This window comes from Oncorhynchus mykiss, chromosome 18, assembly GCF_057628025.1.
Source record: "Oncorhynchus mykiss isolate SJ-2025 chromosome 18, ASM5762802v1, whole genome shotgun sequence".
Lineage (NCBI taxonomy): Eukaryota > Metazoa > Chordata > Actinopteri > Salmoniformes > Salmonidae > Oncorhynchus > Oncorhynchus mykiss.
Genome location: NC_143039.1, coordinates 60,694,683 through 60,707,670, shown reverse-complemented (window position 1 = coordinate 60,707,670; position 12,988 = coordinate 60,694,683). Strand labels below are relative to the sequence as shown.

Sequence of the window (12,988 nt, the reverse complement as noted above, 5' to 3'; positions counted from 1 at the left end):
CCCCAGACACCACTGCATAGGGCTAATGGAAAGACCACAGTCACACACTGCATGATGCTAAAGGATAAGCAGTCCGTTCACATTAACATAATAAGCCAGTAGGTCCCAATCATAAGAATGCAAAAACACAGCCAATAGGCTAAGCAAAAAAAAAACATTTAACACACAAAGTAACCGGTGTCCTAAAGTTTAAATGCAACCATGTTTCACACACAAGTTATTTTCAAAGAGATGGCTAACAGCAGGCGATCTGCAATAAAAAATTCTCAGTTACACTCACCAGTTGATCACTTGAAATTTAACCTTTGCCTTCTATCTAGCATATGATGGCCTAGCTCATGGCTGGCTTAGAAAGCTAGATTTTATCTCCCCAGAGACCAGCAAAGAGAATGTATTTTTTATTCTTTCCTTTCCAACAAAAACTGAAGAGATTAAATCAGAACATAATATGAAATAATTTGTATCATCATTTTATAAATCCTGAGCCTTTCTCTGAAGGTGTAAAGGCCCATTGCTCCTACTGTGTTTGGATTGGTAATCATTTGTACAGTGGCTCTATTTTCCCTCAGAATATTTTCACTATTCTGAATGTCTAAAGAATCCATATGTTCTTTTGAAATATGAACACAAAAATACCGGACATTTTGAGCTCTTATCATGGTCTTGAATTGGATTTGCATTTTTCTGGTCTCGGTCTTGACTGTGTCTCAGTCCCCTTGTCCCCCTCCTTGGTCTTGACTTAGACTCAATTTGCTCCGGTCTTGGTCTTGAATCGGTCTCGCTTTAGCTGGTCTCGAACACAACACGGGTAGGTGAATAGTCACTCAGATTATATAAATACCAGAGCCCGGTTGCATAAAACATCTTAAAAGTTAAGGAATAATATTCCCTTACCTAAGGGAATTGTTCAAAGGCGTAGCCTAGAGACCCTCAAATATTTCCTTAAGGGCATAGTTAAGGGGCTTTACGGTAATTTGAAGGCATGTATGACAGAAAGTGTATCTGGTTACCGTGGAGACGGCCTGATTCACTTACTAAACGTCTCATCAAAGAGATGCCTTTAATTTTGTGAGATAGCAAAATAAAACTTCTACAATCAAGACAGGATAACCAAATTGCTTCAGAAGATACAAACCATGCAGAGGATTGTGCCATGGATTGTGCACCTTCCATCGTTTAGCTAAATAGCTAGCTGGTTGATGTTTTCCTTTTGTAACCCGAGCAGATGAATCAATGTATTTATAAAGCCCTTCTTACATCAGCCTAAAACCCCAAACAGCAAGCAATGCCGGTGTAGAAGCACGGTTGCTCGGAAAAACTCCCTAGAAAGGAAGGAACCTCGGAAGAAACCTTGAGAGGAACCAGGCTATGAGGGGTGGCCAGTCCTCTTCTGGCTGGGCTGGGTGGAGATTATAACAGAACATGGCCAAGATGTTCAAATGTTCATGTAATCACAGTGGTTGTAGAGGGTGCAACAAGTCAGCATCTCAGGAGTAAATGTCACTTGGCTTTTCATAGCCGATCATTCAGAGTATCTCTACCACACCTGCTGTCTTGAGAGAGCGAGAACTTAAATTCACACAGGACACTGGATAAGACAGGAGAAATACTGCAGATATAACAGACTGACTCTAGCCCCCTGACACAAACTATTGCAGCATAAATACTGGAGGCTGAGACAGGAAGGGTCGAGACAGTGGCCCCGTCCGACGATACCCCCAGGCAGGGCCATACAGGCAGGATATAACCCTACCCCACTTTGCCAAAGCTCAGCCCCCACACCACTAGAGGGATATTAACAGACCACCAACTTACTACCCTGAGACAAGGCTGAGTATAGTCCATGAAGATCTCCTCCACCGCACAAGCCTGAGGGGGCGCAAAACCAGACAGGAACATCACGTCAGTGACTCAACCCACTCAAGTGACGCACCCCTCCTAGGGACGGCATGGAAGAGCACTAGTAAGCCAGTGACTCAGCCCCCGTAATAGGGTTTGAGGCAGAGAATCCCAGTGGAGAGAGGCCAGTCAGAGACAGCAAGGGCGGTTTGTTGCTCCAGTGCCTTTCCATTCACCTTCACACTCCTGGGCCAGACTACACTCAATAATAGGACCTACTGAAGAGATGAGTCTTCAATAAAGACTTAAATGTCGAGAACGAGTCTGCTTCTCTCACATGGATAGGCAGACCATTCCATAAAAATTGAGCTCTATAGGAGAAAGCCCTGCCTCCAGCTGTTTGCTTAGAAATTATATGGACAGTAAGGAGGCCTGCGTCTTGTGACCGTAGCGTACGTGTAGGTATGTACGGCAGGACCAAATCGGAAAGATAGGTAAGCACAAGCCCATGTAATGCTTCGTAGGTTAGCAGTAAAACCTTGAAATCAGCCCTTGCCTTAACAGGAAGCCAGTGTAGAGAGGCTAGCACTGGAGTAATATGATCAAATTTTAGGGTTCTTGTCAAGATTCTAGCAGCCGTGTTTAGCACTAACTGAAGTTTATTTAGTGCTTTATCTGGGTAGCCGGAAAGTAGAGCACTGCAGTAGTCTAATCTAGAAGTGACAAAAGCATGGATTCTTTTTTCTAAATTTTTGGAGAGAAAGTTTCAGATTTTTGCAATGTTACGTAGATGGAAAAAAGCTGTCCTCGAAACAGTCTTGATATGTTCGTCAAAAGAGAGATCAGGGTCCAGAGTAACGCCGAGGTCCTTCGGTTTTTTTGAGATGACTGTACAACCATCAAGATTCAACAGAAGATCTCTTTGTTTCTTGGGACCTAGAACTAGCATCTCTGTTTTGTCTTTTTAAAGTTAGAACATTTGCCGCCATCCACTTCCTTATGTTTGAAACACAGGTTTCCAGGGAGGGCAATTTTGGGGCTTCACCATGTTTCATCGAAATGTACAGCTGTGTGTCGTCCGCATAGCAGTGAAAGTTAACGTTCTGTTTCTGAAGGACATCCCCAAGAGGTAAAATAAAAAGGGAAACGAATAGTGGTCCTAAAAGGGAGCCTTGAGGATCACCGAAATTTACAGTTGATTTGTCAGAGGACAAACCATCTACTTAAACAAACTGATATCTTTCCGACAGATAAGATCTAAACCAGACCAGAACTTGTCCGTGTAGACCAATTTGGGTTTCCAATCTCCAAAAGAATGTGATGATCAATGATATCAAAAGCAGCACTAAGGTCTAGGAGCATGACGACAGATAAAGAGCCTTGGTCTGACACCATTAAAAAGTAATTTACCACCTTCACAAGTGCAGTCTCAGTGCTGTGATGGGGTCTAAAACTAGCCTGAAGTGTTTCGTGTATACATTGTTTGTCTTCAGGAAGGCAGTGAGTTGCTGCGCAACAGCTTTTCTAAGAGTTTTGAGAGAAATGGGAGATTCGAAATAGGCCAATTTTAGTTTATTATATTTTCTTGTTCAATGTTTGGCTTTTTCAAGAGAGGCTTTATTTCTGCCACTTTTAGTGAGTTTGGTACACATCTGGTGGATAGGGAGCCATTTATTATGTTCAACATAGGAGGGCCAAGCACAGGAAGCAGCTCTTTCAGTAGTTTCGTTGGAATAGGGTGAATGACACATTCACCTTCACAAATGCTGTTTACATTGATATCCATACTAAATGAAGCAGTTAAGGGAATGTTATGGCCACCCTTAACCTTTCACTTAATTTAAGGGGGAAATTCACCTTCAAATGATTTGTGCAACTGACTTAAAGTTAAAGAAACTTTAAGGGAAATTATGAGGGGAAAACCAGGCCCAGGTGACTAGTCGCGCTGAGTATATAGAGTAGTAGGTGAATAGTCACTCCGACTATATAGAGTACCAGACGACTCATCAATCAGTGTATATAGTAACATGTAACTACTGTAGTCACTCAGGGCATATAGGACCAGGTGACTAGCCATTTAGGCTCTATAGTGGTGGTTTCCCGGACACTGATTAACCCTGGTCCTGGACATAATTGCAAGATTAATGAAGAATCTCCAGTACAAGTTGATTAGTCACTCAGAGTATAATGGAGTACCAGGTGAATAGCCACTTAGGTTATGTAGAGTACCAGGTGATTTATCACTCAGATTATATAGAGTACTACGTAACTCGTCATTCATAGTGATATGTTTTATTCAATATGCAATGAACTTGTTTACCACGAGTCAACTCAAAGTGAAGTTCAATTGTTTAATACCAAAAGATGCAACAGCTGAATACGTGCCTTTCGAGTGGCGCAGCACTCTTTTATATCCAAGCAAAGCTCCCCCCGCCTATACAGTGATACAGTATACTTCAGTAGTTTTCGACTAACATGACACAGCACTTTCCACTGACCCTTATTAAGACAGGTTAATTTGCAAACCATGACCCAGGAGTTGTGACAGTCTCAACCGCTGTTGGTGCCACTTCCTCTTATCATCCTGCTGTTAGGCCACGGAGCATCCCTGTGGTTTCCAGTCACAAGCTTTTTAACGGACAGTTCCCCAAAACCACACACACCCTAGTATGCAATGACCTTTTCTCTACTTTCACTACTGACACTCTGACTTCTGTTCAGAGGTTAATGATGTCACATTGAAATCAGTCTGTCACATTGGCAGGTAGGAAATGTATTTAGACTTGTATTTAGACCACATTTTGTTACTGCCTGATTTCAAAATTGATTAAATAGATTTTGATCCATACACACACACAATACCCCATAATGGCAAAGTGAAAATGTGTTTTTAGAAATTTTTGCAAATGTATAAAAAAAATGAAATACAGAAAACTTTGAACTGAATTAAAATGTAACCGAGTACAGAAAGATGTAGAGTGAACCCGAAGAAGGGCCTCTTCCCCACCAGTCATCTTCAGCTCAAGTTCTTGTCCCGAGATCATACCTCCCCGACTCTGCGGGAGCGAAAGGATTCCTTCTAATAGTGTGTTAGGAGGTGATTGAGGAAAGGTAGGAAACTGAGAACAAACAAAATTTTGAGCTTGGAAATAGCGGAAAAGATTTGATTGAGGCCAATTACATTTTGCTCCAAGATCATTCAAACTGGCAAAGGTCCCATCTAAAAATAAATATTTGAAACATTCCACTCTCTCCCGCCACAAACAATAGCCTGGTCAAGCTTGGCGGGTATAAATAGATGGTTGTTACAAATTGGGCTTAAAAGAGAATGGGCAGAAAGTGTAAAATGCTGACAGATGTTTCCAGATATTCAGAGTAGAGAGCACAATGGGATTTCAAATCATATGTTATTTGTCACATGAGCCGAATACAACAGGTACAGTGAAATGGTTACTTACAAGCCTTTAACCAACAATGCCGTTTTAGGGGAAAAAAGTGATAAAGTATTTACTGAAATAAACTAAACTTACATAAAAAAATAAAAATAAATAAAAAAAATACTTAAGGAGCAACAATAAAATAACAGTAGTGAGGCTATATACAGGGGGTACCGGTTAGTCGAGGTAATTGAGGTAATACAGTGCCTTGCAAGAGTATTCATCTCCCTTGTCGTTTTTCCTATTTTGTTGCTTTACAACCTGTAATTTAAAACTATTTTTATTTGGATTTCATGTAATGGACATGCACAAAATAGTCCAAATTGGTGAAGTGAAATGGAAAAATGTACTTGTTTCAAAAAATTATAAAAAAAAAAAAACCGTAAAAGTGAGTGCTTAAATGTTGTCTAAAATGGCGCCGGAAGAAATGGCCCAACCAATTGTGCTATTATGTGGGGTTTTTTCGCGTTATTTGTAACTTATTTTGTACATAATGTTTCTGCAACCGTATCTTAAGGCAAAAAAGAGCTTCTGGATATCAGGACAGCGATCACTTACCTCGGATTAGACAAAGATTTTTTCTACAACAAGGGTGACGCATAAAACACACACAGGGCCGACATCCCGGTTATTTGCAAGAGGAGCGTCTGTACATATTTTAAACAACAGCTGGTACACGAAATCTAAGGAAGTCTAGATTTGAATCGCCTGAAGTAGAGTATATTGTGATAAATTGCAGGCCACACTACTTGCCTAGAAAGTTTTCAGCTATACTTTTCGTGGCTGTTTATTTACCACCACAGACGGGTGCTGGCACTAAGACCGCACTCAGTCAACTGTATAAGGAAATAAGCAAACAGGAAACCACTCAACCAGAGGTGGCGCTCCTAGTGACCGGAGACTTTAATGCAGGGAAACTTAAATCAGTTTTACCAAATTTCTATCAGCATGTTAAATGTGCAACCAGAGGGAGAAAAAAAAATTCTAGATTACCTGTACTCCACACACAGAGACGCGTACAAAGCACTCCCTCACCCTCCATTTGGTAAATCCGACCACAACTCTATCCTCCTGATTCCTGCTTACAAGCAAAAATAAAAGCAGGAAGCACCAGTGACTCGGTCTATAAAAAAGTGGTCAGATGAAGCAGATGCTAAACTACAGGAATGTTTTTCTATCACAGACTGGAACATGTTCCGGGATTCTTCCGATGGCATTGAGGAGTACGCCACATCAGTCACTGGCTTTATCAATAAGGGCATTGAGGACGTCGTCCCCACTGACGTACATACCCCAACCAGAAGCCATGGATTACAGGCAACATTCCGCACTGAGCTAAAGGGTAGAGCTGGCGCTTTCAAGGTGCGGGACTCTAACCCGGAAGCATACAAGAAAACCTGCTATGCCCTGCAACGAACCACCAAACAAGCAAAGCGTAAATACAGGGCTAAGATTGAATCATACTACACTGGCTCTGATGCGCGTCTTATGTGGCAGGGCTTGCAAACTATTACAAACTACAAAGGGATGCACAGTCGCGAGCTGCCCAGTGACACGAGCCTACCAGACGAGCTAAATTACTTCTATGCTAGCTTCGAGGCAAGCAACACTGAGAGCATGAGAGCATCAGCTGTTCTGTACGACTGTGTGATCGGTAGCCGACAATGGACAGGTAAACAAAACCAACGCATGGATTGCTGTCATAACTTTTCCATAGACCACCATCTAGTGATCAGAATCTGGTCATATCAGGATGTATGATGGGACATAAACCTAATAACTACAATGACAAATTTCTCTGAACGGGTAAAAAACTATGACCAAATAATTCACTGGGAATAAACAATAGTGCGAGTCGCAGCTCTAAATTTATTTATTTAATTAATTAATTTTTTATTTAACTAAGCAAGTCAGTTAAGAACAAATTCTTATTTACAATGATGGCCTAGGAACAGTGGGTTAATTAACTGCCTTGTTCAGGGGCAGAACGGCAGATTTTTACCTTGTCAGCTCGGGGATTCGATCTAGCAACCTTTTGGTTACTGGCCCAACGCTCTAACCACTTGGCTAAATGCTGCCCATATACTACTTGTCAGACAAGGAAAATTATACTGTATACTGGTTTTTGGGGTGGGATTGGTGTGGGGGGATCCATGAGTGTCTTTTTAAAATTTTTGGGGATTCCTCATGTCTTACTCATTGTTAAGTACTATATTTATTGAATATTCTATGAATATTTGGGTGCAATCAATTAGCATAATTGATCATAGATCTAATTATATTTCAAAATGTTGCAGTAATCTTATCGGTTTCTAACTACAGAAACGATTTCAGAGCAATCTGAGATGGTGGTTGTCAATCCTCTTTCTTGTACTTTTGAGTTGGAATGACCCATGTGGCGCGAGTATATACAATATATGGACTTATGTTAATGTGCATGAGTGTCAACATTAAAGTGTGTGTGTGTGGTCTGCCTGTGTAATGTGTGTGTTGTGTGGGCATGTAGCCTGCTTGAGTAACGTGTTTGTGCCCGTGTGTCCATTGACAGAGGTCGCTGAAGACAGTGGTTGTCCCCAAAGGGAACCAGCTCCATAAGAAGTTGAGGAGAGCTGCCTTGAAGCTGGAGAAGACCATGGGATATGGAGAGGCTGAGGTGTGTGTGTGTCCGTGCGTGCGGGGGGATGACGGAATATACAGTGCATTGGGAAAGTATTCAGACCCCTTCACTTTTTCCACATTTTGCCTTAAAATGGATTTAAATAATCTTCATCAATCTACACAACAATAGCCCATAATGACAAAACGAAAACGGTTATCTTTGGAAAATTTTGCAAATGTATTAAAAAAAAAACAGATACCTTATTTACATAAGTATTCAGACCTTATCCTATGAGACTCGAAATTGAGCTCTGGTGAATCCTGTTTCCATTGATCATCCTTGAGATGTTTCTACAACTTGATTGGAGTCCACCTGTGGTAAATTCAATTGATTGGACATGGTTTGGAAGGGAAACATCTGTTTGTATAAGGTCCCACAGTTGACCGTGTATTTCAGAGCAAAACCAAGCCATGAGGTCTAAGGAATTGTTCATAGAGCTCCGAGACAGGATTGTGTCAAGGCACAAATCTGGGGAAGGGTACCAAAAAATGTCTGCAGCATTGATGGTCCCCACAGTGGCCATCATCATTCTTAAATGGAAGACGTTTGGAACCACCGAGACATTTCCTAAAGCTGGCTGCACTGCCAAACTAAGCAATCGGGGGACAGGGCCTTGGTCAGGGAGGTGACCAAAAACAATAGTGCGATTCACTATGACCGAGCTCCAGAGTTCCTCTGTGGAGATAGTTGTCCTTTGGGAAGGTTCTCCCATTTTTGCAACACTCCACCAATCAGGCCTTTATGGTAGAGTGGCCAGACGAAAACCACTCCTCAGTAAAAGGCACATGACAGCCTGCTAGGAGTTTGCCAAAAGGCACCTAAAAGACTACACCTACAAGATTATCTGGTCTGATGAAACCAATATTGAACCCTTTGGCCTGAAAACTAAGTGTCACTTCTGGAGGAAACCAGGCACCGATCATCACCTGGCCAATAACATCCCTACGGTGAAACATGGTGGTGGCAGCATCATGCTGTGGGGATGTTTTTCAGTGGCAGGGACTGGGAGACGAATCAGGGTCGAGGGAAAGATGAATGGAGCAAAGTACGGAGAGATCCTTGAAAACTTGCTCAGGACCTCAGACTGGGGAGAAGGTTCACCTTCCAACAGGACAACGACCCTAAGCACACAGCCAAGACAACACAGGAGTGGCTTGGGGACAAGTCTCAATGTCCGTGAGTGGCCCAGCCAGAGCCCGGACTTCAACCTGATCTAACATCTCTGGAGAGACCTGAAAATAGCTGTGCAGCGACGCTCCCCATCCAACCTGACAGAGCTTGAGAGGATCTGCAGAGAAGAATGTGAGAAACTCCCCAAATACAGTAGTGTCAAGCTTGTAGCGTCATACCTTAGACGACACAAGGCTGTAATCGCTGCCAATGGTGCTTCAACAAAGTACTGAGTAAAAAATGCTTATGTACTTATGTAAATGTGAGATTTTTTTTGGGGGGGGAAATCATTTCCACAAACGTGTTTTTGCTTTGTCATTATGGGGTATTGTGTGTAGATTGAAGAGAAAAAACAAAATGTGGAAAAGCTGAAGGGGTCTGAATACTTTCCGAATGCTCTAATATATATGTATGTACAGTTGAAGTCAGAAGTTTACATACACCTAAGCCAAATACATTTAAAGTCAGTTTCCTGACATTTAATCCTAGTAAAAAATTCCCTCTTTTAGGTCAGTTAGGATCACTGCTATTAATTTAGGCTTTTATTTCTTTCATCACATTCCCAGTGGGTCAGAAGTTTACATACACTCAATTAGTATTTGGTAGGATTGCCTTTAAATTGTCTATGGGATTGAGGTCAGGGCTTTGTGATGGCCACTCCAATACCTTGACTTTGTTGTCCTTAAGCCATTTTGCCACAAGTTTGGAATTATGCTTGGGGTCATTGTCCATTTGGAAGACCTATTTGCGACCAAGTTTTATCTTCCTGACTGATGTCTTGAGATGTTGCTTCAATATATCCACATAATTTTCCTTTCTCATGATGCCATCTATTTTGTGAAGTGCACCAGTCCCTCCTGCAGCAAAGCACCCCCACAACATGATGCTGCCACCCCCGTGTTTCACGGTTGGGATGGTGTTCTTCGGCTTGCAAGCATCCCCCTTTTTCCTCCAAACATAACGATGGTCATTATGGCCAAACAGTTCTATTTTTGTTTCAGCAGACCAGAGGACATTTCTCCAAAAAGTAAGATCTTTGTCCCCATGTGCAGTGGCAAACTGTAAGTCTGGTTTTTTTGGCGCAGTGGCTTCTTCGTTGCTGAGCAGCCTTTCAGGTTATGTCTACATAGGACTCGTTTTACTGTGGCTATAGATAATTTTGTACCTGTTTCTTCCAGCATCTTCACAAGGTCCTTTGCTGTTGTTCTGGGATTGATTTGCACTTTTCGCACCAAAGTACGTTCAACTCTAGGAGACAGAACACATCTCCTTCCTGAGCAGTATGCCGGTTACGTACTATTGTTTGTACAGATGAACGCGGTACCTTCAGGCGTTTGGAAATTGCTCCCAAGGATGAACCAGACTTGTGGAGGTCTACTTGTGGAGTCTTGATTTCTTTTGATTTTCCCATGATGTCAAGCAAAGAGACACTGAGTTTGAAGGTAGGCCTTGAAGTACATCCACAGATACACCTCCAATTGACTCAAATGATATCAATTAGCCTAACAGAATCTTCTAAAGCCACGACATCATTTTCTGGAATTTTCCAAGCTGTTTAAAGGCACAGTCAACTTAGTGTATGTAAACTTCTGACCCACTGGAATTGTGATACAGTGAATTATAAGTGAAATAATCTGTCTGTAAACAATTGTTGGAAAAAGTACTTGTGTCATGCACAAAGTAGATGTCCTAACCGACTTGCCAAAACCATAGTTTTTTAACAAGAAATTTGTGGAGTGGTTGAAAAACAAGTTTTTATGACTCCAACCTAAGAGTATGTAAACTTCCGACTTCAACTGTGTGTGTGTATATGTGTGTGTGTGTGTGTGTATATATATGTGTGTGTGTGTGTGTGTGTATGTGTGTGTGTGTGTGTGTGTGTGTGTGTATGTATGTATATATGTGTATTTATATATGTGTATATATATATATGTATGTACTGTGTTAACAACCCTCCAGGCGAGCTTCAATGCCATACAACTCTCCTTCCGTGGCCTCCAATTGCTCTTGAATACAAGTAAAACTAAATGCATGCTCTTCAACCGATCGCTGCCTGCACATGCCCGCCTGTCCAACATCAATACTCTGGACGACTCTGACTTAGAATATGTTGACAACTACAAATAGACTGTAAACTCTCCTTCCAGACTGACATCAAACATCACTAATCCAAAGTTTAATCTAGAATTGGCTTCCTATTTCGCAACAAAGCATCCTTCACTCATGCTGCCAAACATACCCTTGTAAAACTGACCATCCTACCAATCCTCGACTTCGGCGATGTCATTTACAAAATAGCCTCCAATACCCTACTCAATAAATAAGATGCAGTCTATCACAGTGCCATCTGTTTTGTCATCAAAGCACCATATACTACCCACCACTGCGACTTGTATGCTCTCGTTGGCTGGCCCTCGCTTCATACTCGTCGCCAAACCCACTGGCTCCAGGTCATTTTCAAGACCATGCTAGGTAAACTTTACCCCCCTTATCTCAGCTCGCTGGTCACCATAGCAGCACCCACGTGTAGCACGCTCTCCAGCAGGTATATCTCCCTGGTCACCCCCAAAACCAATTCTTCCTTTGGCCACCTCTCCTTCCAGTTCTCTGCTGCCAATGACTGGAACGAACTACAAAAATCTCTGAAACTGGAAACACTTATCTCCCTCACTAGCTTTAAGCACCAGCTGTCAGAGAAGCTCACAGATTACTGCACCTGTACATAGCACATCTATAATTTAGCCCAAACAACTACCTCTTTCCCTACTGTATTTATTTATTTATTTTGCTCCTTTGCACCCCATTATTTCTATCTCTACTTTGCACATTCTTCCACTGCAAATCAACCATTCCAGTGTTTTACCTGCTATATTGTATTTACTTCGCCACCATGGCCTTTTTTTGCCTTTACCTCCCTTATCGCACCTCACTTGCTCACATTGTATATAGACTTATTTTTCTACTGTATTATAGACTGTATGTTTGTTTTATTCCATGTGTAACTCTGTTGTTGTATATGTCGAACTGCTTTGCTTTATCTTGACCAGGTCGCAATTGTAAATGAGAACTTGTTCTCAACTTGCCTACCTGGTTAAATAAAGGTTAAATAAAAAAAATTAAAAAATCTATGTATGTGTGTGTGTGTGTGTGTGTGTGTGTGTGTGTGTGTGTGTGTGTGTGTGTGTGTATATATATATGTATATGTGTGTGTATATATGTGTGTGTATATATTTATATGTATGTACACTGCTCAAAAAAATAAAGGGAACACTAAAATAACGCATCCTAGATCTGAATCAATGAAATATTCTTATTAAATACTTTTTTCTTTACATAGTTGAATGTGCTGACAACAAAATCACACAAAAATTATCAATGGAAATCAAATTTATCAACCCATGGAGGTCTGGATTTGGAGTCACACTCAAAATTTAAGTGGAAAACCACACTACAGGCTGATCCAACTTTGATGTAATGTCCTTAAAACAAGTCAAAATGAGGCTCAGTAGTGTGTGTGGCCTCCACGTGCCTGTATGACCTCCCTATAACGCCTGGGCATGCTCCTGATGAGGTGGCGGATGGTCTCCTGAGGGATCTCCTCCCAGACCTGGACTAAAGCATCCGTCAACTCCTGGACAGTCTGTGGATGGAGCGAGACATGATGTCCCAGATGTGCTCAATTGGATTCAGGTCTGGGGAACGGGCGGGCCAGTCCATAGCATCAATGCCTTCCTCTTGCAGGAACTGCTGACACACTCCAGCCACATGAGGTCTAGCATTGTCTTGCATTAGGAGGAACCCAGGGCCAACCGCACCAGCATATGGTCTCACAAAGGGGTCTGAGGATCTCATCTCGGTACCTAATGGCAGTCAGGCTACCTCT

At 41.8% G+C, this 12,988-nt stretch overlaps 1 protein-coding gene across 12 annotated transcripts in view; it reads left to right on the top strand.

Moving 5' to 3' along the window:
• LOC110496850 (uncharacterized) overlaps positions 1–12,988 on the top strand; it is a 107,242-nt gene that overhangs the window by 63,731 nt on the left and 30,523 nt on the right. For 8 of the 12 annotated variants that reach the window (XM_090208990.1, XM_036953217.2, XM_090208991.1 and 5 more), the window contains one exon: positions 7,825–7,929. The exons of 1 other annotated variant lie outside the window; for it this stretch is intronic. In XM_090208990.1, coding sequence (XP_090065116.1) covers positions 7,825–7,929 — 105 coding nt within the window. Of the gene's footprint in view, positions 1–6,824; positions 6,949–7,824; positions 7,930–11,064; positions 12,388–12,988 lie in introns of those variants that run through there. 3 more of the 12 variants (XM_090208994.1, XM_090208993.1, XM_090208992.1) reach the window with 2 other exon arrangements.